Source organism: Perna viridis, chromosome 1 (genome assembly GCF_037379345.1).
Source record: "Perna viridis isolate PV_CMFRI_1.1 ecotype Kerala chromosome 1, ASM3737934v1, whole genome shotgun sequence".
Classification (NCBI taxonomy): domain Eukaryota; kingdom Metazoa; phylum Mollusca; class Bivalvia; order Mytilida; family Mytilidae; genus Perna; species Perna viridis.
Window position 1 is genome coordinate 36,771,334 of NC_142445.1, and position 27,425 is coordinate 36,798,758.

General features: G+C 33.0%; 1 protein-coding gene across 2 annotated transcripts in view; it reads left to right on the forward strand.

Moving 5' to 3' along the window:
- LOC148628584 (uncharacterized) overlaps positions 1 to 22,022 on the forward strand; it is a 76,636-nt gene extending 54,614 nt beyond the window's left edge. For both annotated transcript variants that reach the window (XM_088590510.1, XM_088590511.1), the window contains exons 11-18: positions 1,988 to 2,138; positions 4,249 to 4,404; positions 5,146 to 5,322; positions 9,332 to 9,422; positions 11,332 to 11,416; positions 12,024 to 12,056; positions 15,726 to 15,876; positions 16,250 to 22,022. In XM_088590510.1, the coding sequence (XP_088446636.1) occupies positions 1,988 to 2,138; positions 4,249 to 4,404; positions 5,146 to 5,322; positions 9,332 to 9,422; positions 11,332 to 11,416; positions 12,024 to 12,056; positions 15,726 to 15,876; positions 16,250 to 17,385 (1,980 nt within the window). In that variant the 3' untranslated portion in view covers positions 17,386 to 22,022. The remainder of the gene's footprint in view (positions 1 to 1,987; positions 2,139 to 4,248; positions 4,405 to 5,145; positions 5,323 to 9,331; positions 9,423 to 11,331; positions 11,417 to 12,023; positions 12,057 to 15,725; positions 15,877 to 16,249) is intronic.
- Positions 22,023 to 27,425: the final 5,403 nt, after the last annotated feature.

The following is a 27,425-nucleotide window of genomic DNA, read 5'->3' on the forward strand; positions in this document are numbered from 1 at the left end:
AAATATAGATGACATTACACAGACAATACAGTTTTACAATATTTTGGTGTGACAAACAAAAAGGCTGTCAGGTAAATATAGATGACATGACACAGACAATACAGTTTTACAATATTTTAGTGTGACAAACAAAAAGGCTGTCAGGTAAATATGGATGACATGACACAGGCCTTTCAGTTTTACAATATTTTAGTGTGACAAACAAAAGGGCTGTCAGGGAAATATAGATTACATGACACAGACAATACAGTTTCACAATATATTGGTGTGATGATCAAAAAGGCTTTCAGGTAAATAAAAATCACATGACACAGGCCTTGCAGTTTTACAATATATTGGTGTGACAAACAATAACTTTCAGGTAAATATAGATCACATGACACAAAGATTACAGGTTTACATTATAGTAGTGTGATGAACAAACTGGCTGTCAGGTAGAAAGGTCACATGACACACACGCACACACAAGTCAGTGGTGAGATGAACAAAAAAGCTGTCAGGTAAATGTAGATCACGTGAGACAAATACTACAGTTTTACAATGTATTGTCGTGAAGAACAAAAAAATTGTCAGGTATATAGATCATATGAGACACAAACACAACAGTTTAACAGTAGACTCTTTTGTGGTAAGTTGATAAGCATACTCAATATACACTTCTGTGAGGTAGGGCTTGGGTAGAACAAAACAAAATTCCTTGTTGTCGTTGTGGACAAATTTTAAAAAATCTTCTCTGAAACTACTGGACTGACAGGTTTTAAACTTGGCATGATTGTTCCTTAGGGTGTACTGCACAAAATGACTGTTGGGATTTTTAATCCATGAAAAAACATGGCCGCTGTTACTAAAAATAGAACATAGGGGGTCAGATGGCAGTTTTTTGCAAATAACTCAAAAACTGTTGCCTTTACCAAATTTCTGGCATGGGTAAAATTGTTAAGCATCATGAGAAGGCCCTATGCCAAAATTTTCAAAACCATTCATTGACTAATGTAGGAGTTACGATCCCTGAAACAGTTTTTTTTTGTTGTTTTTTTCACATGTACAACTTTGAAAATCTTCTCTAAAACCATTTAAGATCATTGAATGAAAATAAGCATAATAGTTCTTTAATGTATTGTGCTCAAAACAACTGTTGTGATTTTAATCTGTGAATAGATATGGCTGCCTATACTGAAAATGGAACTTAGGGGTCATAAGATTAGCAAAATTCTGGTTCAGGTCATGAAAATGCTATGAAAAGCATTTCTTGCATTTGACAATTTAGTTGATTTTAACTTAGCCTGTTTCCTTCCTCAAGTTTTTCAAATAAGCAGGTGAGCAATTCAGGCTCTCTTGAGCCTCTAGTTATATAGTGTATATTGGTGTGGTAAAATAATTGGTTGTCAAGTGAAAATATCAGAGGATTGAGGCACTACAGATTTTGATGTATATTGGTTTGGAAAAAGAAATAGTTGCCTGCTAAATTGATCACATGACATAAAGACTGCTGTATTTTTCTCCGTATTGGAATTGTGGATTGATTGGTGTTTAATGCCCAAGCATCAGTATCCTAGCTTTATCTAGGCAATGTACATGAAATTGATGGTAAAATGAATATAAAATAATGATGAAAAAAAAAAAACAGATGGGAGACTAGGATTATTAGGTTGACACTGGAAATAAGGAAAGATGCATTAGTAGGGTTAGGCAATTTAGCCTCTTGTAGCGAAGCCAAGTCTCCTACTGCTGTTGAATAACACAGCAGGTTTCTTTCACATGCAAAAAAAAACATTGCATTTTTCTCCACACGGTTCACCGCTATGATTTGCCATTAGGTTTTTTGTATTGAGGCCTGAGGACCCCAAGAATGTAGGATGCCAGGGATACCCTATTCAACCATCCAGAGCACACATTCAGCAACTTTGAACTATGTAACATGCTTGAAGAGAAGGAAAAAAAAGATTTTTTTACATATCAAGATAACAGTTTGATTCGAATTTTTCAGAACAATATTAACTGGGAAAGAGTTTCCAGAACAGAATCATCCCATGTTGTAAAAGATTTAGTCCAAGAATATATGTTTGCTGTTTCCATGGAAACACCAGAAGCAAGTTCTGGGTTCAAATGGCAGAGCTGTTATTACATAAGAGAGAAAAGTGAGTTCAAATCTAATCAAATATGTAAAAAAAAAGATTTGATTTGTGAATTTGTAAGACATTTTAAGCTTCATATGATTTCAACTTAAACTGATTCTTTATTTATTATGGTCAAAATTTTAAAATTTGAAGAAAAAAAAAACAGGACCCCAAGAACTCACATTTTGATGAAATCAAACCTGGTTTAATTAAAGACCCTTTGAACCTCATTGTGGACTAAAAATAATAAAATATGAAATAATAAGGTAAGATTTTACATAAAAAAGCTTGAATTTAGTTCACATACTTGCCCCAACTGTTCAGGATTAGGCCTTTGTAGTCCTATCATGCAGCGCTATGCAGAACATTTTCTTCTCAGTTGCAATTTTGCTCTGGATGACTTTATTGACTATTCTTTTGACATTTTTTTTGACTTTCTTTGTTTCAGTTCCACATACATTTTTTATCAGGAAAAATTGTTCTTCGCTTGCTTCTAAAAAATGTTTTAAGAAAAGAATGAGATTTCCACTTCTGTAACATATTAAAAATTCATTAATCACACTAATCTCTCCTTTAGAAGAGAAGTGAAGGGTATTAACAAAATTATCCAACTATTAAAATCTAGGCAGTAGTCAAAAGGAATAGTCTTATAGGAAAGTCTGTATAACAAATGGCAATATCATGGTAAAAACTGGAAAGTAGGAAACCACCCCAATGGTCCTTACTTGGTACAGGCATTTCAAAATGTAAGGTTAACAATTGGGTAAAATGCATTTTCTCTTTAATCTTTTCAATGAATAGACCCAGAACTGGAAAAATACAAATTTAATCAGATTAATGAATAGACAGATATAATGGTTGTCAAGGGGAAAATAGGGGGTCAGAACCATATTGATGCCCCAAGTGCCTGTGATGGAAATATCTAATATGTGACATAGGCTAATTAACAAATTGATGGTTTTTGATGTAGGACTTGTAAGTCTTATGACATTAACCCTGTGTATTCATGAGAAACTCCAAAACTTTCATTCAAATGCATAGAAAGTAGTTGTTTGTGGCAAAGTGAAATCTGACACACAGATTAACAAAATTTATTCACTATGCTACAACAGTATATGTTCATACATTCAGTTAATATTTTTTCAATCAATATCCTTCTTATGACTGGGACTAACTCAAAGTCTTAAGTTTATAAATGGATGAGACACACTCCTTTTCTAATTAGCAATCCATTTAATTATTAATTTGGTAGTGTATATTTTAAAGTATTTCATAAGACTAACTCTTGAATTTCTAACATTCTAACATCATTAGAACATGACCTCTCAGAGACACACTCTTGCAAATAAAAATGAAATTACCTCTGTAACTTTTAATGTCTTTTCCTGTGGTGCATGATGACCCAGTTCAGACATCAGATGAATTAAGGCTATGGCTAATATAAGCTAATTATGTGGTGATACTTACTAAAGACTACATATACTTTATACAAGACTACTGGTAAATTTTTACCTCCTATGTGTTAAGTACCAATTTAGATGAAATTCAGACACTGCCTACAGTAGTAGTGATTCATGGAATAGAAAAAAACCACCTTACAAAGATGCAGTTTTTGTCTACATATTTCTGCTAAACAATATTTTTGAGAAAACTATACATTTATGTCCTACTAAATTCAACCAAATTAAATCAAATCAAGAACAATAACTCTTGCAAAGTACCAATTTCATGCACTATCTGTATAATTTTTATCTTAAAAATGCTACAACCAAATGACAAATATGAGTGGTTATGTGATCAGTATAACTGTCCCTGAACAAGAAATAAAAATGAGTTTGGTGGGTTTTTGACATGATTGAATCACCTCCTGTCTGATTTTTATAATGACTACTACTTAGCATGATGATGAAAATATGATGCTTACCTATATATCTCTACATTATGATATTTGGGTAATATGAAGAAGTATGAAATTCTGATAACTACTAGTATGCATCATATTGTTGTTGCTGGAAGTAGCAAACTAGATAAAAATCAGCCTTTCGATTTGAATGCTTTCTAAGGACGAAATTCCAGATAAAAAAGAAATTGAAAACAAAACGCAATCCCTGCTGTTATTTTATACTTTTAGTTCCAAGTATACCTGATAGTATACAAGTACAAAGCAAAGACCAAAGTTCTATAACTCTGGTTTGGAGTAGACCAAATTGTGGAGAATTGTCTCCCTTCATAAAGCTGTATAATTTGTCTTGGTGTCCTGTTGAAGATGATAATTCTTGTAAAAAAGGTAAGTAATAATGCTTGATTTATTTTTATATTTATCTTGTGATCTACAAAATGTTTTGATTGACTAAATTTGACCCATGTGAGACTTCATTCACAGATAGAATTTGTTAAACAAGTTGATTGAATTTATCTTATACTCATCTCTGATTTAAAAATTTGTTTCTTGGCCATAGAGTAAGATCAATAATTTATTCTTCTGCATAAGATAAGTATTCAAAATATTTTCAAAATTTCTTTGAAAAGACAGAAATATAAATGGGAAAAAAACACATCACAAAGTCTAAAAAAAACTTTTTAATTAACAAGGTATGGTGTTGCATAAAGAGTTTTCTATGAATACTGTGAAACCCGACAAAACCAAACCAATGTTGAACCAGAAACCAGACAACTTCAGAAATTGCTTTATTTTAGTTTCGAAATGTGTTTTGGAACTGTGCAAACCAAATAAATGTATTTGCCTTGACCACACAAATCCCTCAGTCCAATAGGTGTTTCTTAGACAGTCTTCAATGTACTTTTACACTTAAACTTATGCATGTATTACTTTCATTAAAAGCTTATGATTCCCATGATTAAGATAGATTGTACTTCAAAACACTTGCAAGTAAATCATTCTTTCCTGTGCTACATTTGAGCACATTAATTATCATTATTTTATTTTAAATTTAGCCAACAGGAATATTTTTTTCACAGATGTAATTTTCTTAATTGACCTTCATGTACTTTTTATTTAAAAAAACAGGAAAAATTTTAACAGAGGTAATATATTCTGAGGTCAATTCCATTTATTTGACTTACAAAATTACTGACCTTCACTCAGCTACAACATATACAATTTGGGCTTTCGCTGTGACGTCTGCTGGTGTGCAAAGTTCAGTGGCAGTACGCTACAATGTGACAACAGCAGGGATTCCAATGAGTAAGTATTTTCTGCCTAACAATTTCTGCCGCATTTAAAGACTTAAATATGTTACTAAAATTCACACCTGAAATTAGCATTGAAAATACCTTTGAATTACATAACAAATTCACACCAGTCAAATTGACTTACCTTTGGATTATAGATGAGTCACATCAGTCAATTTGACTTACCTTTGGATTATAGATGAGTCACACCTGTCAAATTGACTTACCTTTGGGTTATAGATGAGTCACATCAGTCAATTTGACTTACCTTTGGGTTATAGATGAGTCACACCAGTCAAATTGACTTAAATTGGGTTATAGAAGAGTCACGCCAGTTGATGTGACTAACCGTTGGATTATATTACAAATTCTCATCTGTCAGTTTGACTTATCTTTAGATTAAATAACATTTGCCATGTTGCCTCTTCTATCGATTTATATAACAAATTAAGTAGCACTCCATCTAAAGATCATGCAAAATGTGATTCATGGGTAAAAAGCCTACATATTTTTATTTTTGATATTTTGTTTGAAATGTCATAGTTAACAGAAATTAACATGTGGTTTTTCATATCGTGCTCTTAGGAGATAAAAATTATATAGAATGCATTGTAGATTTCAAAATTAAGGGAGATAACTGCATAAATGCTGCTCAAATACAATACAGTCTACTGGGTTTTCAATGAATAATTACACATTTCATAGTAAAGACCCATAAAACAACTTAATTACAAAAATTAAAATATGTAGCCTTTTTTGAGGTGTATCACATTTTTCAGATTTTGCATGATTCTTACAAAGACAGCTACTTAACACCTGCCTATTTGACCTTCCTTTGATTTTAAATTTGTTGTTTTTTTTTTAACAAGAAAAATTGGTACGCAAAGAATATGTTTAAATATCAGAATCCACAAACATAGCAGCCATGAGAATTATTATGTTTATAGTGCTATTCAACCATAATATGATGATAGTTTGAAGTGAACCCAAAGCTTATTCTTAACTTACAGCCAGTAACATAGTTAACCTGAAGAGATAGAGTTGTCATATGAAAATAGAGTTGGTCTTCCCGTAATTAAATATCCTTCCTTAGGTAGTTAACTAAAGTGATAGGAGTTGGTCTTCCCGTAATGAAATATTCTTCCTTAGGTAGTTAACTAAGCGATAAGAGTTGGTCTTCCCCTAATTAAATATCCTTCCTTAGGTAGTTAACCTAAAGAGATAGGAGTTGGTCTTCCCTTGATTAAATATCCTTCCTTGGGTAGTTAACCTATAGAGATAAGAGTTGGTCTTCCCTTGATTAAATATCCTTCCTTTTGGTATTTAACCTAAAGAGATAAGAGTTGGTCTTCCCTTGATTAAACAACCTTCCTTTGGTATTTAACCTAAAGAGATAAGAGTTGGACTTCCCTTGATTGAATATCCTTCCTTAGTTAACCTAAAGAGATAAGAGTTGGTCTTCCCTTGATCAAATATCCTTCCTTAGTTAACCTAAAGAGATAAGAGTTGGTCTTCCATTGATTAAATGTCCTTCCTTAGGTAGTTAACCTATAGAGATAAGAGTTGGTCTTCCCTTGATTAAATATCCTTCCTTTGGTATTTAACCTAAAGAGATAAGAGTTGGTCTTCCCTTGATTAAATATCCTTCCTTGGGTAGTTAACCTATAGAGATAAGAGTTGGTCTTCCCTTGATTGAATATCCTTCCTTAGTTAACCTAAAGAGATAAGAGTTGGTCTTCCCTTGATCAAATATCCTTCCTTAGTTAACCTAAAGAGATAAGAGTTGGTCTTCCCTTGATTAAATGTCCTTCCTTAGGTAGTTAACCTATAGAGATAAGAGTTGGTCTTCCCTTGATTAAACAACCTTCCTTTGGTATTTAACCTGAAGAGATAAGAGTTGGTCTTCCCTTGATTAAACAACCTTCCTTTGGTATTTAACCTGAAGAGATAAGAGTTGGTCTTCCCTTGATTAAATGTCCTTCCTTAGTTAACCTAAAGAGATAAGAGTTGGTCTTCCCTTGATTAAATGTCCTTCCTTAGTTAACCTAAAGAGATAAGAGTTGGTCTTCCCTTGATCAAATGTCCTTCCTTAGTTAACCTAAAGAGATAAGAGTTGGTCTTCCCTTGATTAAATGTCCTTCCTTAGTTAACCTAAAGAGATAAGAGTTGGTCTTCCCTTGATTAAATGTCCTTCCTTAGGTAGTTAACCTGAAGAGATAAGAGTTGGTCTTCCCTTGATTAAATGTCCTTCCTTAGGTAGTTAAATGGACAATTAACAAGAAGATTTTTAAACTTTCTGTCATTTTGTAGGTGATATAATTTAAGTTTAATTGTAAGATATCTACCTAAGTTCATCAGATAATTCAATTCCCAGAAGACCAGCTCAAATAAAGTAAACTTTAGTACTGGCTGTAAAATCATGCAGCTTCTTTTTCTTTTTTATCATTTTATCATATGTTTTGTATACAAGTTTTCTGCATATATGATACATGTGGAAGTTCAGTTATCTGTGTGTGTCTTGTCAATTCAAGGATCATTGTCTAGAGGGTCAAGTGGGTTGTTCATCAATTACTTATCACTTTTGAATGCTATATTTTGTTTTTAATTCATATTTCAGATGTATACAATTGTATGTTGTATTTTTTTTTTAGCTAATTTTGTTTTTCACAGCCTCATGTAAACCATCTATTATTGTACAAAGCAGTCAAAATGTTTTTAAGATCTTATAATTGCATATATGAGCACTTCCTACCAATGAGGCAAAGTTTTACCCTCGTCTTATATTTTTGATTGTTTAGAATAAATTTATTTTGAATTGTGTTTGAATAACATCTATATGAAGTGCAGATACTTTGATATGTAATGGATAGTAAAATAATCACGGAATGTAGTTGTAATTTCGAAGAGATTTATTTTGGTAGGTTATAAGTTAACAAGTAATGGAACTATAGGTGGGTGCAAGGGAAGGTCATAATACCCCACTGTATTCGATTCTTATTTTTATTTTGAATGCTTTATTTTTTTATGTTACAGCCAGTAATATAATGAACTTCATGGAATAGAGTTGGTTTTCTTTTGATTAAATGGCCCTCACCTGATGAACTTCCAAATAGTTAACAGAACAATTGACCAAGACATTTAAATTTTCTATTTGAATTAGATTAACCTTCCTATAAAAAATAATAGAAAGTTTAAATCTCCTTATTAATTGTTTAATTATCTACCATAAAAAGTTATCAAGAGAAGACTAACTATATTCCTTGAAGTGAATTATTTTACTTGCTATACTTACAGTGAAATCACTTCTAACTGTTGTATATCATATTGTCAGAACATTATAATTTATTGAATTCTTGACTTTTTGTATCGTGCTAGAATTCTAACAATTAGGCTTTTGATACAGGGTTATGTTGTTAGAAGATTAAAGTCATCACTACAGACGTTTTATGGTCATCATCATGAACTCGTGGATTGTTACAGTGTATCCATCTGCGCTGTGAAAACTGATTTGTTCAACGTGTCATAGTTTTCCTTTCCTCTTTCGACTACCCCGTACTTGACTTTTTATGAGCAACTCAGTGGGTGTTTCTAGAAAAGCAGAGGACCCTTACCCTACCGGTGCACCAGGTCCATGCTCCCAGTTTTTAGTGGAGTCTGAGTTGCTCATTTGCTTTTGTTACTTTGTATGTATGATTTTAGTTACTTTATGTTCTTTGTTGTGTCTGTTTTCCATGTCTGGTCTTTGTCCCTGGATTACATTCTTTTGATTACTGCTATAACCTTGGTTCCCTTGATTACTCTTGAATACTGTAAGTAAATAAAAATTTTATATCTTGCTGGGAATTAAAATTTGTAATTTGACTGAAACATGAAAACTACAAAATTGGGGGGGGGGGGGAATTAAGAAAACAATATTTTCTTTAATTTAATACTGAATATCAAAACCCATTGCAGTAATTTATTTAATTTTATAGAAACATGCTGCAAAATTGATGTGTAACAATGATCCCTTTTATTTTCAGATGGTGACTCTGGTACTCTTTTGATGTCATTGTTAATACCTGTGTTTGTCATTATAATGATTGCCATTTTACTCTTGTGCTTATCATACAGGTAATTTTAAGATTTTTTCCATATTCAAAAATTAAATGGAGGATACAGGCCTGAAACTAGTAATTTTTTTAAAGGGGAAATGGGAAAGGGGAGTTATTTGGACAAAATTTCCCATCTTGAATAGTGCTCAAGTGCTTAATCAAGTTTAAGCTATTTTTTATACTGCTGCAAAAATGTTAAATGGTATCATCAATTCATTTCCTGTGTCAAATATTTAATTGCAATATTCAGAGCTGTATCAAGCTTAAATGGTAGGTCCATACTTGCCCAAACTGTTCAGGGTTCAACCACTGCTATTGTATTAAGCTGGGCCCTATGAAGCATTTTATTATATTTTTACTCATTAGATTGGGAGCTATATTGGAATTACCCTATCCATCTGTCTGTCCGTTACACTTTTCAAAACAGATTTCTTAGCTTTTTTTGGAGGGAATGCATATATATTGGATATATTGCTTTGGCATGATGACTTGTTCTGTGTATCCCTTTTCTGGTTTCTTGCTCATCTGCCTTTTTTACAGATCAACTTTGTAATTTTTCAGGAGGTACATAATGGAAATTTTAATAAAAAGATTTCTCAGGAATGCTTAGATATTTAGTGTATTGCTTTTACATGGTGACTTGTACCATGTGTCTTTTTTTCAGGTTCCTCACTCATCTGCTTCCTGTTTACCAATCAGCTCCTGTCTCCCTTTCATAGTTTGAGTGGGGGTATTCTTTGTATGACGTAGCATGCAACCTCTTGTTAAGTGTTATAAAACTTTTTTGATAAAAATGGGGAGGTTCATCACTATTCCCTCAACCCCCTAGCTATGGGCTTGGGATAGGGGGTCTCTTTGAGTTACCTGTTAGAGAACAGAAAAGTACTTGCAGTGGTGTAGCTACAATGTATTTCAAGAAGCAAAGGCTTCAACATACTTATAAACCAACCAAAATAAATCCCTCTTCCTTTAATGTATTATGGAAGGCTTCCACAATGATTTGGCCTAAGCTCCATGCAGCGGCAGACGTCCGTTCTGTCACTTACTACTGCTACCAACAGGCCTTTAGATATTCTGACATTTTCAAATAAAACATTGCATGACAATCGAATAACGTCACATAGATTTATTCACTTTTTCACAACTTTGGAAGACTCTTTCATTTCTGAGAGGGCTGGCTGCAGTGTCTAGAGTGAATTTTGAATGTCAGAAACTGTTTCAGAGCTTGGATTTGGCCTTGACTATACCATTGACTGGTTCAGTAACTCCCTTCACCATAGTCAGTAACTCCCTTCATAACCCAAAGAGTATGTATGAAATCACATCTAGATTTGGGATTTTTTTATCTGATCGTATCCTCAGACTACAGAAAACACATGTACATTTATTCAGCAGTATAAAATAAAAACAACTATTCTAATTGTATTTGTTGATAACTGTAACTGTAACTGTAACTGTAACTGTAAGACTTGTTATTGAAGTAGCAAAATTTTTTAAATAAATATGCTTATCCTTTATCACAGAAAAACCGAGGAATTACCACTGGTACAAATCATACTTTGGGACATTGTTTTATTATCGTATTGAATCATATTCTTTTTATAGTGTGTTTTTTTTTCTCTCCTGAATCATGTTCTTTTTTGTGCATGATTTTTTTCTCTCCTGAATCATATTCTTTTTTGTGTTCAGTTTTGTCTCACCTGGACCTTATTCCTTTTTGTGTCAGGTTTTGTCTCACCTGGACCATATTCTTTTTTTTTTGTGTCAGATTATGTCTCATCTGGACCTTATTCTTTTGTGTGTGTCTTTTTTTTTTTTTTTGCTCACCTTGAACAAAAGGTCTTTTTTTTGTCATCCAATGTACATCTTTGTCCACAAATACATTTCCAAAGTTTACTTTGTTAAGTCATTAATTTTCTCTTTTTAAGGTATGGATGGGGTAAAAGGATTAAAGATTGTTTGTTTCCAGATGTCAACATTGACAATATAGAAATCAAACCAACCAATCATAAAGTGAGCTTTTCAATTATTGTTTTTTATTGAAACCGTGGTCAATTCACAAAAAGTTGAAAGTGAAAAATTTGTCACAATGCTATAGCCCCATTACTTACAGCTACATGTAGTTTTATGATTTAAGATTTTTTTTTTTTTTTACCTCTTTAAGGTAGAGTGTTCCACAAGATCTTCTTTGAAAAAATAAAGATAAATCTATAGAAAAAATATATAAGGTAGCTTGCTAGCATGACAGCAAGTCTAATCCCTTCCCATACACACATACATGTACTAGGTACACTATTTAGAAAAACAACTCAATAGCTGGTAATTACCTAAACAAGTTCATTGTACATTCAACATTCTACCACAAGGAGGAGTTCCTATAAGTGCATATCGGGTTTAATCCAGTGAACAGGGAAATATTCAGTGATGGGTCCAGAGGGTTCTGAGGGTTGAAACAATTCACTTTTGTTGGAAAATTTTGGCAAAAAGTTAACAATCTATAGCTTAAATAAAGTCTTTTGTTAATTTATAATTTTAGCAATTTTACAACAAGTATTAAGCGTTTCTATAACCTTATATTTTACTTTTCTGCAATTTGTTTTAATTTTGTTTTTTTTTTCAGAACCCAAGCTTTGGTGTAGACAATTTTGCTGTGGTAAGTAACAACCAGTTACTATATAGTTACTATATAGTGGATAATTTCTTTGGTGTGCTAATTTTGGCTTATTTTAGTGGTCTGGCTGAAAGCACAAATTCAACAAATGGTTGGTATATTGGAATCACCTTGTTCGTCTGTCCATCCTAATTTTTGCCCCAATTATCTCAACTTCCAATGGATGGATTGATTTCAAATTTGGTGTGTGGCTTCATATAGGTGGGGCATATGTTATAAGAAATTTATGCAATATATCAATTATCAATTTTCTATACGAGTGGGGTATGCATTATGCAACTTTATGTTAATTCTGGGCTTTAATAATATGTGGAACACTAAGCAATTGCCAAAATTAGAAACACCACAATAGTTCATGTACCTTTTTGCCTCAAAATCAATAAAGTTTTACACTCACAAATATAACCAGCCTTACAGTATTATAAAAAGTAATCAAGAGAACCAAGATTTTAGCCGAAATCTGAAGAATGTAATCCAGGGACAAAGACCAGACATGGAAAACATACAAAGAATGTACAGTAGAATGACCAAAATAATACATACAAAGCAACAAAAGCAAATGAGCAACTCGAAATCCACCTAAAACTGGGAGCATGGACCAAGTGCACCGGTACAGTAAGTGTCCTCTGCCTTTCTAGAAACACCTGCCAAACTGCTCATAAAAAGTCAAAAGACATAATAAGAAAGGAAAACTATGATACGTTGAACAAACTGGTGCAGATGGATACACCGTAACAATCCATAAGTTTATGATGACGGCCATAAATCTTATGTAATGATGACAAAATGTCACCTTGGTGTAATTTTGAGTTCTATCTCTGTTTGTATTTGTAATATGAGGAAGGTTCTAACCTGTATCACAATGACATTTTAAGCTAGAGAGGTCTTATTGCTAGATAAACCACTTAAATTTAGTTTCGTTCTAGGTCCTGGTAGATTTTGAACAACTGTGGACCCATACGTTGGCTTCCCATTTTGCACCATATGTTTTTCACATCAGGTCACTTCCTGTGGGACTGAAACTAGACCCTCAGCAGTTCAAAGATCATGAATTAAATTCATATCTCATCTCATCTATCCTCTTCATCTCCAGTGGGACATAAGGCCATAACAAGATCCTGCCATTTGTCTCTGTCCTGGGCCAGGTGTTGAGCTTCGCCAAGGCTGTAACCAAGTTCTTCTAGCTCTGCTAGCACTGTTCTCCTGCAGATGGTGCGAGGTCTGCCCGGTTTCCTCTTCCCAGGTGGTGTCCATCGTAGGGCAATTTTTGGCAGGTGGTCATTTGGCTTTCTGAACGCGTGGCCTAGCCATCTGAAGCGTCTCTTTTTTAGGTGTGTTGCAATGGAATGGCATTTACACATTCTTAAGAGGTCTTCATTTGTTATCTTCTCTGGCCAAAATATACCTTGGATTCTTCTTAGGCATTGGTTTTGGAAAACTTCCAATTTCTGCAAGTCCCTCTGAATGATGCGCCAATATTCTGACGCATACAACAGCACTGGCTTGACATTACTGTTGTATATGCGTATTTTTGTTCTCTTGCTATATACCTTTGAATTCCATACAGGTTTTAATCTGGCGAAGGCAGTTTGAGCTTTCGATAATCTTGCCTGGATGTCTATCTTTGTGCCGTTGTCAGAGCTTATTATGCTGCCTAAATATGTGAAGTCTTAAACTGTTTCTACTGGCTTTTTGTTCATAGTGATTGGGTTGGTAAGTGTCTTGTTGATGGCCATCACTTGGTGGTGTTTATATTTAGGCCAGCCTCTTCTGCATAGTTATTCAAAGAATTTGTTTTCTCTTGCAAGTGTTGTCTTGATGTTGATATTTCTGCAAGGTCATCTGCAAAATCCAGATCGTCGAGTTTGCTAAACATTGTCCATTGTATCCCATGACTTGTTCTTGTGGTTTTCCGTTGGATCCAGTCTATGGTCATTAGGAACAGTATAGGTGACAATATGCAGCCTTGTCTTACACCGGTCTTACATTGAATGGTTGAGAGATGGCATTTCCCAGGATGACACTACATTCAAAGTTGGTGTAGAAAAGTTTAATCAAGTAATCTTTGATGGAATTCCATACGTTCCTAGAATTTTCCACAAGGTCTCTCTGTGGACGTTATCAAATGCCCTCCGAAAATCGATAAAGTTGATGAAAAGAGGCATATTCCATTCTATGCATTGCTCTATGATGTTACAGAGTGTGAATTTTTGGTCTATGCATCCACGTCCTTTCCTAAAGCCAGCTTGTTCTTCTCTTAGCTTCTTGTCTACTGCATCATCTATTCTGGCAAGAATGATCTTACAAAATACTTAATTGGATCTGACAGTAATGTTACTCCTCTCCAGTTGTCACAGTTTTTGCGATTTTGAAAATAAGACCTCTTTCCACCAGTCAGGTGGTATGTGTTCATTTTTCCAGATGTTTGTAAATAGGTTGTGAAGTATTCTGCTTGAGGTGTTGATATCAGCTTTTAGTAATTCTGCACTGATGGAGTCAATTCCAGCAGTTTTGTTGTTCTTCAGCGAATTAAAGTTATATACCAGTAGTTTACATATATGAGAAGGTGGTCCTCTATTACTTTTGCAAATGACTGTAGATGACTTAGTATCTAAATGGAAGAAAGACCAATATATTTGAATCGCAGCAATTTTACCAGCATATAATATAAATCTGAAACAGTATACACCTTCAGAGGTCACCATAAGATATTCAACTAATATAAACCAACCTTTAAGTAAGCTCGGTCCTGGCAACAATAAATCCATTGTAATAGAACATGACTATTTCTCAAAATCAAATTGAAAAAGTAACATAAATGAAAATGCACAAAGATACATTGATGACCAAAGTTTCCTGATTATGGACAGGCTTATGAGACCTGTGTTTGGGTTATTCAGCTAACTCTTGATTGAAACAATTTCTCATTTCTGTATGGTGTAAAAAATTAGATTTTAAGTTCCATTATGTGTAAGAATCAGGCAATGGGTGGCACATCATATTCATCAATTTGTTTTTTTTTGTCGCAAATATATTCAATACATCTAGAAAACAACTGAAAAGCTATTTGAAGTTATCATGAAGCATCTGTGACGTAGATATTTTTTGAATGCTTATATAAGGAGGAAGTGCAGGAAAATTTTATTACCATTTTTCCACAGTGCATTTCAACTAAATTTGACCTATCCCTATCTTAAAAAGGCAAATTTTACAAACACTTTGATGGTTATTTCTGGAGGTTATCGGGTATAAATTTGGATAATGCAATAAAATCTCTGTGTTTTTCTCCCTTGTGTCACACCGTATACACATTTTGCCTGATTATTAGATGGAGAAGTACTTAACAGGTTTGCTAAAGCACACATGATGGAAATCTTAATATTACAATCTTGAGTGAAGATATGCTAAAACCACTCATTACTGATAGAAAATCTGTATTTTCCTGCCAATGCATAGAAAAACTGTATTCACTCGAAATATAAACAATATACAGATGCGGCTAAGAATCGATGTGAAATGCCTGCCAAATAGTGACACTATGAACAAGGTAGTTCATGCAAAGGTAGGAAAGTAGGTAGAGCCAAAGTGTTGTTTACTGTCAATTGCAGTATAAAAAGATTATTGCAGTTTGCACAATTGCATCTTTTCCAGGAATCTGAAGACAATAACAACTTGTCAAGAGTCCATTCCAAATCTGATCAACTGACACAAATCAAAGCAGATTGTAAAATTGATGATGGTTACAAAAAAGTCAATGAATTAGGACATTTAATGCCTAGTTACTTGAGCAAGGCTGAACAAGGTGAAATATATTTTTTTAGTGTAGTGTAATGTCTGTTAACTGAACCCCTTTTGGACTTTAAAATATGGACCCTGGGATAAAGTATCATGAAGCGGGGGTTTACATTATCATAGGGGGACAAATTATAGCTGTGAAATTTTAACTCCTGGGTCAATATTTTGTGGGGGTCAAAATATTGTATGATATCAGGTCAAATATTTTGTGTATGAAAAATAGGCATCTTATTGTTATAAACAAACAAAACAAAACAAAAATGACGAGATTTCCACATGGGGTTGTTTTTGAAAATATTTGTAGTAGTGAATATAATGAAAATTACCAACATACAAAAACGTTACTTTCACAAGTCAATACTACTCAATATCTTTTGCAGATCAAGTTTATCCAGATGCAGACCTGTCTAAATCCCTTGACATATTAGAGAGTTGTGAAGAACTGCTGAGCCTATTGCCTTCATTAGAAATACCAGCTGAAAGTCATAGTCACCTGAGTGATCTTCACAATGACAATTTACAGTCTGAAACTACAAGTTCACACAGTGTCAATGATATTGACCTTCAAAAAGAGGAAGATATTGAGTCTGCCAGTTGTGAAGAATGCACGTCCAACAGTCCCATTAAAATGAATGATAATGGATATATGGCTCAAAGTGACCTTACAAATATGTCTCGGCAGGCTGCTTCTATTTTGTCGATTAATTCTGGTTATGGGTCACAGGATAGAAAAAGTCTTTTTAAAGAGCAAAATTTGGATGAACTGCCAGTTGCATCTCAAGAACTTAAAGTTTTAATTTCTTCTAGTGATTATGTACCTAATGCCATCCTTCCTAGAGAAAGTTATAGTAGTTCAGGAATAGGCACTTATACTGCTCAACAGAGGACAAATATGGCAAGAATTTTGGAAAATTCACATTCTAGCCTTTCTCTGCATAATAGTGGTTATTCTGAAAAAAAATTATCAATTTTTACTGTCAACAAAGATTATTTGGAGTCTGATGTTCATTTGGAAGATAAATGGCAAAGAAATGAAGAAATATCTCATGATCTTGACATGAAACTTCCAAATAACCAGAAATTACACTTAACATATCACACTGAAGGAATGAAATGTTTGCATTTTGAGGATCTGCCTATAACATCTCCAAATTTAAATGATAAAAACACCAAAAGTCTGGAAGTTTCTGTAAACAGCTGTTTGAAAAATAATTCTTTAATTTCGAATAGAGAAAATTCAAATTCTGATAGTGTGCAAAGCTATTGTGCGCTACCCATACCAAGTGCTAAAAACTCTTCTGCAAAAAAATTACATAATATTCAGTCAGTCTCATTTACAGTGAAAGAAGTCTTTCCTGAACCACCTGAACAAGATATTATTTTGGATTTAAGTACTGATGATAGCAGCCAACTGGTCCCAAATGAAACTCTTGACATTTTTTTAAAATCATCTCTTGATCAAGCCACTTGTGACATTCCTAATGGTGAAGTTAATTCTGATTATTTGAAAATATGAGATTTTTTATATGATTTAACATTTTGAGTCAGCTATCCAGCACTACTAGACAAAATGGTAACTGATATGATGATTCAGTTGTTATTTTTCTGATATAGACACTAAGTGTCTCAATCAATGCTTTATCTGCCTATGAGAAATACTTTTTGTCTACCACAACCATAAAACTTGTTGCATCTATCATTTTCTTCTTTTAATTTAAACAAAAAACATGTTTGCTTCACCAATATTTGGCTTTGTCAATACTTTTTGGTTGAGTTAGTCAAAATATGTCTTTGTCAATGCTTTTATGTGTTGAGTTAGCCAAAAATTCTGTGAACATTATCTGCATCTAAGTAGACAATATATGTCCTGGTCAATACTAAATATGCTTTGATGTTTTAAGACTGTCTACAACAATGCATGTTTATGTTGGCTTAGATAAATTATGTTAGTAATGAACTTTTTAAGCGTTGATATGGTCAAAATTTGACTTAAAAAAAACAAAACAAGTGTTTAAGTATTTGTAGTTTGTTTGCCTCAGTTACATTTTGGCTGAGCATGGTCATTACAGTTACATTTTGACCAATGGTCCTAGGGACCTTATATTATGATTTTAGCCAGCTGAGTAGGCCAATGGTCCAAGGGACCTCATATTATGATTTTAGCCAGTAGAGTAGGACAATGGTCCAAGGGACCTCATATTATGATTTTAGCCAGCAGAATAGGCCAATGGTCCAAGGGACCTCATATTATATTTTGTGTCTGTCAAAGTAAACTGTTAAAATTTTGCTCAATTCTTAGAATACTATTTAAACTTTTAACATGAAAACACATTTATATTGGATTCTCTATGATTTTTTTCTCTGTTTTTGTTTTGTTTTCACTTAAATGTAGACTGTGTGTATGTTTTTCCAGTGTACCGGTGCAGGTTCTGATAGGAGCTCTAGATTAAGTTCAGATATTTACAAACATGATCTCTTTCCTTGTCTTTTTTTTTTGTGCTGAAGATTTTTTATAAATAAAATTGTTTATAATACACATTTTTCATGGTTTTAATAAATCTTAAATCTCTTCAGTGGTTTTCATTCTCTTTTTTTTTGTATTTCATCTTTTGACTCTTTTTGTTCTTTCTTTGTCTTTGTTTTTTTATTTAGTGTAATAAATGCTTTATAAATTATTCAGCTGGACGGATTTTGTTCAAATTTTGTAGGATTGTTGGTCACCATTTGCTGTTGATTATATTTTGCCATCATTTTGATTCAACATATTTTACAGGAGTTATGGGACTTTGTTGAATTTGTACATGCTACACTAGAGGAACTCATTGTGGTCGCAACTTCTTGGATACCTCTCAACAAATTTTTTTCATATTTTGTAGGATTGTTAGACACCATTTATAATTAATCAAATTTCAGTGTAATTTTGAAGCAACAAGTTTTACATGAGTTAATGGACTTCTATGAATTTGTTTATGCTACACTATAGGAACACTTTGTGGACTAAAACTCCTTTTATACCACTCGAAGGATTTTGTTTGAATTTTTTAGGATTGTTAGTCACCATATGTAATTGATCATATTGCACCTCCATTTTGAAGCAACAAATGTTTGTGACTTTAATCTTTTCATTGGAAGAATGCAGTAACTATTTAACAATATGCTCAACAGACATTATTTGGAATAAATATATATGTAGGATGCTAATTTTGTTTTTTCTGGGTTTTTTTTCTGTTTGTTCTTTTAAGTTTTATTTTTAATTTTGTTTTTTTGTTCTGTTTTGCTGGTTTGTTTGTTTGGTTTTTTTTTTGTTTTGTTTTGTTTTTTTTTTCATATTTGTTTTTTACATTCTTATCATTATGTATTGTGTATTATTGAATATTCAAAATTTGTATGATGGAAAGAATCTGCTTCATGCTTTTCATTTACAGGTTTTTACCTGTGTCACCATATTTGCACTTGAATTTTTTGTTACTTGGTCAAGATTATTTTTTTTTTTGTGTATTCAGTCACTCAGTAAATTTGATGTATATATGTATAAACTTTAAAGACATTTATGTGCTGAAAAATACATGACTGTGACTCAGTTCAAGACATCAACAGTCTTGAATATATATATATAATATAGCCTAGCTGGCCAAGTGGTTTAGGGTGCTGGAGATTGTGCAGGCGGTCTTGCCATAGATGTCACAGCGGTATGAGTTCGAGTCCCGCGGAGGGAACGACCAAAAATTTGCATCGTAAATTTGACAGTTTTAACATTGTTGGGAATTTTTCTGACCTTTCTATACATTTACATATCTTCCCTGTATCAATTTGATCCAATGGGGCAATGTAGCGAATAAAGTTGTCACATTCTGAGACATTTATATATAGGTTTTTTGGGAAAAAAAATAATCTGTAGTTATATTTGTATGGTGTTTGTTTTATTTATTTTTTTTTTTTATTTTTGTCAAAAGTATTATGGTCTGCCATTGTCAGTCTGTCTGTCTGTCCATACTTTGTATAAAACTCAAAAAACTTTCTAATGATTTGAATAGTAATTTGACTACAAAGATTAAATAGTATACAGAGATACATACAAAATTTCATCAGTAAAACTTGTGCCTTATCCCTTTCGTGAATTTTACTAATAAAATTGTTGTTAACTTAAATTCATGGGAAGAAGCTCCTTTTTATTTATCATCTTATTCTAAAGTTATGATGTTTCCAATCCAGAGAGGATTGCAGGACAATTATCAAGTGCTTTAACACAGCTGTTTATTGAAAGCTAGTGACTAAGTACAGTGAAACCTGTCTAAATCAAACCTTTTCCAGACTGAAGGTTTCGTTCAGTTAAGGCATGTGTTCAGTTTACGCAGGTTCAAAGTACATTTAAGGAGGTAGATTTAGGGTAAGGGACATAACTTGTGAAATCAGTAATATGTTTATATTATATTCAATTTCACCATAGTCTCTCAAGCTTTTGTTTACAGCAGAATAAAATGAATGCAAGTTAGATGCTTGCATAAATTGATGTAAAATGCTGAATACAAATGTTTCAGTGATTTTTAAGAGTTGTGTCCCTTACCCTAGGTCTACCTCCTTATACTGGTATTAATGGACTTCATAAGATGACTTGGTTACTCAGGTTTTGAGTTTTTCTTGTATTTGGTTTGGACAGATTTCACTGTATTACTTGCCAACTGATTCAGTCAGTATTGGTGTGTCAGATCCAACCAAATGACTTTGCAACCTCCATCAGTTACGATTCATTGTAGGTTAAGTTTCACCAACCACTTTTATCATCACAGAAAAATGATCCTTCGTGGAACAAACTGTTGTTGTATGTCATACTAAGAGTGACCACAATTCCAAAGGTCAACATAAGTGTCACCACAGCATGCTATTTAAATTTTTAAAGAAGCAGGAGAAAGAAAAAAAACAGGCTTCCAGTTGACTTTCTCCTTTACTGTCAGAGAGAGAGAGAGAGAGATGGAGACAGTATGTTGATGCAAAAACTGCTCTTGTAATTTTAAGACTATATTATATGATTTCAGACAAACATGTCTCATGACTCACCATCTCATTTCATTGCAAAGGGTGATGACATTTAGCTAGGAGAATAGCTGGAAATTGACAGTAGTGTACAATTTCTATAGTGACACATAATGCAAAGAAGTCAGTGTATATGTTACTCCTCCCATCATCTGTATGTTTTATTTACCAATTTAAAAGAATTTGAGGAAGTTTATAAAATAATGATAGTTTTTTGGTTTCTTTTTGTTGTTCATTTTATTTTATTTTTTTTTTGGTCATGCCATTTATTCATATCAATAGCACCCCAAATCATTGTTCATTTGTGACTCTAAATGGCAATAATTTTTTCATATGTCCCATTATGATTGCAATCATTCATGGCAACCATAAATGTGTGCCCATTAAACTGTATTTTTCAGATTTAACCTGCGGCTGTGACTCAGATAAAAATGTTAGTATAAAAGTCCAGACTACAATTTAAGGCCATCATTGTTTTTCAAATATTATGTTACTTTTTAAATTAAATTGTTGGATTAATATCTGTTGATGGATGTTTAACTCCTATCAACCTTAGTTTGTCTGGTTATTGATTTTTGAACTGCAATCAACCTCTGGTGTATCTGTGAACAGATGTTAAAATGCATTCAATCTTTGTTTTATCTGTCTATTGATTTTAACAGCAAATAACCTCTGGTCTATGTAACATGTAAATGTCCTCTTTTTATCAGTTTTTGTTGATTTTTTAAGAGACAGGTTAGATATAAGCTTTAGCTTGTCTCTGGATCCTTGTTTTGAATTGAGAGATTTGTTTGGAAAAGGCTGGTGGTTTAACAAGTATTAAAACTGATATGAAGAGATGTCAGAAAATGTCTGATTTACACAGGTCACCAGTTTATCCTGGGTTCAGTATAGACAGGTTTCACTGAATATTTTATGCAAAGCATTTATGAGCTTGAGATTCGGGATCTTCTACTAATGTAATATATATATCTCCTTTACAACTATATATATATATATCTCCTTTACAACTATATTTTTTATATTTTATATTTTTATACAATGTAATGCTTTAGTATGTACCTTATGTTTCTAAAACTTGCAATGGTATATATATATATATATAAACATTTAGAAATAAAATTTGGAGAAAACAAATATTCTTTTTGCTTTAGCCTAAAAATGAATGAAAATTGTGGAACATTTTTTTTTGACTGCAAACAAATAGTAGTCATGAAATGATATGGCACTGTAATCATCCATGTCTTCGTTGTTTGTAAATACATAAAATTGTATGTGATAACTGGAATATCAGAAGGTTGATCTTTATAAAATTTTGCAAGGTTCAAGGCCATAAAAAAAGGATTTGCATTGATTTTAGGGGGGCTATGGTCCCAACTAATTTGGAATTAGGGGCAAATCAATTAATTACTTTACATAACTCCAGTAACTCTGGTTAACGTTATGACATCAACTGTTTTGGAATTTATAGGGGCCAAATAGGAGCAAAACTGCATTTCATAGAACAATAAGTCCAGTAAAGGCATCTGGCTGTCTATCATGACATTGTTCCACACTATTGTATTGATTTTGGCTATTAGATATGAATCGTTTAGGAAATATCGACCAGAATGACTGGACGATAACTTGACTACCAGTAAATGGATTATTTTTGTATTGTACCAAAAGGTACACCATAACAAGAAGGCTGTAATTTATTTTGGGAGCTGTGAATGGAATGAATGTTCTAATAAATCGGGGAAATGGCCACCAATAAGTATTGTCCTGGTGTCTGGACAATAACTTGGGTAAAAGTAAATGGACCATTTTGTACCACAAGATGCCACATTACTAAAGAAAAGACTCGATTAATTTGGGGTTGTGACTTGAACTTACGAAGAACAAGAGACCAAAAACATTTTCTTAATGATTTCTGAAGACTTAGATGATGGAAAGTGGATTGATCTCTTAATACTAGATGTCATACTACAACAGGAAGGCTGGGTTGATTTTGGAGATTAGGACTTAATTTTTTTGGGAAGGAGAGGTCAAAACGGCCAGAAACTAGCATTTTACCGATGACTGGATGATAACTTCAGTAAAAGGGAATTTGTACTACGAGCTGTTCATGCCCACAAAGGATGGCTGAGATTGTTTTTGGAGGTTGAGACTAGAGCCATTTAGGAATTGGGGGCAAGTAGAGGGCCGCTTTGATTTTGGTAAAATTCTTATCCTGTTTGTCAAAATGTCTAATTTAAAAACAAATCAGAGTTGTATCAAGCTTGAATGGTGTGTCCATACTTGTCAGAACTGTCCAATTTAATGATCTGTGATTTACATATAGCATACATGTGCTTGTTAAGCTTTGCAGGATTTTTGAGGTTTTCTGAAGTAGCGAATTTGAAACGATCAAATGTAAAATTTTATTTCAGTCATATAAAATTAGAGTTAGAAAAAGGTAAAACCAACATTTACAGGGAAGATTGTGATGTTATTATTGCTAAAACTGGACGAATTACGTGTTTAGTAGCTATGTTAGAACGGTATTTAAAACTAGCTATCATACCAGTAAACTCTAGTGAATTTATATTTAGATCGATTTCATATTGTAGCACTACTAACTCTCATAAACTTTGAAAAAAAATAGTCAGTTATCATATACTAGGGCCAGAGAGCTATTGGTATCTGTTACAGAGTCTTTAGGTTGTGATAAAAGATTGTTTCGCCTTCATAGCTTACGCCGCTGCTGCTGCTGCTGGTGTTGATAACCGACTGTTTAAACAATAACTATCTTTTAAAAAAAGATAGCCAACGCATTAAAATTTTACTTCTAAGTTTCTATATTTCTTTAAGGAGTTATAGAAAATATTTATAAATCCTTGATTTCTTTCAAGAAAATAACACATGGCACGCAATTTCCAGTTTACGATACAGTTTTCTTCGAACGCAATTTCAAATTTCTATACAGATTTTATGAACGTCACTAAGTTATCAGGATTTGCCCAATCGGGAAACAGAATTGCTATCAGGTGACTTGCGTTTCCATAGAAAAGCATTTTCAGGTCAAAGGGTAAAAAGCGACTGTAAAAATACCGTGTCGGAAAAACACGGTCGTCGGAAGAGCGAGAAGGCAAAAGACGGATATATTGGAGATTAGGGATTTAAATCTCTGATTGTCAGATTGTGTATCAGAATTAAGGTATACAAACAATTTAATTGCAATTATAATCCTAATTTTTTCCCTTCCTTTGTTCTAAGCTTTACTGTACTGTCCATGCGAGCTGTTATCCCAATACAAGAGTTTTTGTGTTTTATTTATGATTTGTGTTCGATTGAGGTTAATTAGAACACGTGTTTTTGATTGAAGTTACATAAAACACGTGTGTTTGTTTATGTATATTAATGTTTGTAGTGCCTCCGTCATTCCCAAGGGGCGGACAAATGAAAATTGCACTAGAGTTAACCTTTATTTTACGCTTCCAATAACGCAAGTAGCACGAAGACATAGATGTATGCTGATGTTCAAAGGAGTTTCACTTAAAATAACAAGAAAACGGTAAAAAGCTGAAATCAAAGATAAAATGACAATATAGAACCTATCATAACACATGTGATGATAATAAGTCAAAAATGCAACACGTAAAAATGAACATATACGCACACCATACATATGCAAAAATATGAAACATATTTTCTAATGAGAAATATCGTGAAATTACTTCAATTAACTCAAAATCATGAAATATATGACAAAATACATGTATGTTCTAGCCTAAATTCAAGACTTAAAAAATGACAGTGATTTGTTTAAAGTGACAAACTGGCACTCCAAACTTTCTGGAAATACATAAAAAAGGGGGAGATATACGAAACGTCAAAATTTACACACAAAAGAATGCATCAGGTCAAAGGAACATTAAAAGGGGTGCCCTAAATTATCAAAGAAAAATATAAACAAAACCACAATGAAATTGTTGACTCGTGTCCTACTGAGACTAAGACTAAGACTAAGACTAAGAAACTTTATTTCAAGTCGGTACATATAAACATACAAAACATAAGATCTGTAGAGCTTTTATCCGACATTACAACAGTAAAATCAACAACATACATGTAACAGTACATACACACACATACACAAATACTAAATACATAAATATGGCAAGGCAAAGACAAAGCAGAACTAGCATGCTGCATTACAAGCACTAGCAACCAATTATAATTCATGCACTATTAAAACAAACTAAAATGAAGCTCTATAAAGGCACTAGTAACTAATTATAATTCATGCACTATCAAAGCAAACTAAAATAAAACACTATGAAAAGAAATACGCAAGACATACATACATGTATATGATATAGCATATTGCATTCACTGAGACCTGCAGGAGCCACATCTGCAGGAACTGCCATTCCAGTTGTTAATCAGGCTTTTAAACTGATTAAGGTTGGACTGTTGTCTGATATTATCAGGCAGCTCATTCCAAAGTGCTGCTCTAGCATATCTCAGTGAATGCAATCCAAAACTGGTAGTTCTTATCTGTGGAATTTTTACAGTATGTTGTTTTCTAAAAGAATAAGATACATTTTTAAAATTCACAATATTATTAAGATATACAGGAGATTTATTATGAAGAATTTTGAAGGTTTCCATTGCCATAGTTCTTAATCTTCTAAGTTTAAGTGATGGTAAACCAGATTTCAATAGTAGATCATTATAATTACTGTTATAGTCTTCATAAATGAACCTCAAGGCACGTTCTTGAATTTTTACCATTTTTTTAGTATTACCCTCTCCACAAAAGTGCCAAACGGCCGGACAATAATTAAAATTAGGCATAATATATGAATGATAAATAGTTAACCTTCCCAATTTAGATAGATGTTTGCCAATTCTTTTAAGCACATTTAACTGCCTTGAAGCTTTTTTACATATTTCAGACATATGTGTATTGAATTTAAGTTGATAATCGATTGTAACACCCAAGAGTTTTACTTCATTTTCACAAAAAATTGAGTAACCATCCAAATTAAATTTAATGTTCCCATTTTTTTTATTTGCTCCCAATGCCAATCGCCTGAAATTTATCTGGATTAGCTTTCATTTTATTATTATTAAACCAATTGATTAAAATTTCACTTTCATTTTCTAAAGATTTCACTAATCCATTTAAGCCTGATCCTGAGTGTGACAATGTATTATCATCTGCTTAGTTATATAAAATATTTTCTTTCACAAAGTTAAAAATGTCATTAAGAAAAAATATTAAAAAGCACAGGTCCCAGAATGGAACCCTGTGGAACATCTTTATAAATGTTTTGCCATAACTGAAATAAGTGCCCACTTTCACACATTGTTTTCTATTTGACAAATAGTCTTTTATTATATTTAAAGCATTACTGGATAAACCATAAGCTTTCAATTTTAACAGGAGGTCATGCGGCAAGCAGTCGAAGGCCTACAACAGGTCCATAAGAACAGCAGCTACATACAAATTTTCATCAACAGCTTTTTTCCAGTCCTCAATGATTTTTAGGAGGGCTGTATTACAACCATAGCCAGGCCTAAATGCTGACAGATAAGGATTGAAAATATTTTCAAAATAATCAATGAGCTGCTGGTGTATTGCCCTCTCGAAGAACTTCGACACAACCGACAGGATACTAACAGGTCTATAGTTTCCAGCTTCTAACTAACTATTCTTTTATGAAGTGGAACGACCTGGGCTTCCTTTAAGTTGTCTGAAAATTTTGCATTACAAATAGATTTATTTATCAATTTTGTAATAGATTTAACAATTTCAGATTTAGCTATTTTAATTACTTTGACTGACACACCATCAAATCCAGTGGCCTTATTTACATTTATTTTATTAATTTGTTTCTCTACAAATTCCTCATTGATTTCATTAAAAGTCAGATTACCTTCTAAATTACAATTTTCTTGGATGGCCTTGGTGCTTGGATTGTTATCATCGATGGCACAACCATTACTGCCTATGTCTTTAGCTACATGAACAAAATAATTATTAACAATTTCTGCTACATCAGATTGATTATTTACAATATCGAGTCAAGAGCAGTCACTGTCTGCACGTGAAGGGAAGCAGCACAATGTTGATTTCAACATCATATGACTTGAGGTCTACTCGTTTAGTAAGTTCCACGGATAGATTAGTAGCGGGAAGAACCGTGACGGTAAACGAAATATATTTAAGTAGTTATTCGACGCTCGTCTCTCAGACAATAAACTTCAGTTTTTCACCCTCTCACCCACCCTATTATATGTTTTGAAAACAGCTGTTGTAAATAGATTTAGGTTATAAGTTATATTTAGTCTGTGTGTATGTATCTTTATGATACTTGACTTGATATTGGTTCATATAGTAATAATATGAATTTTTATTGTAGAATGTAGATCATGCGGTAGTATCAAGCTGACCCTTCATTATTTAGACGTAGCGTATGATGTTGGTGTCATATTTGGTAACGTCGAAAGCGGCAAAATTTGACGTCTTTTTTGTGTTGCGACGTACATTGTTCT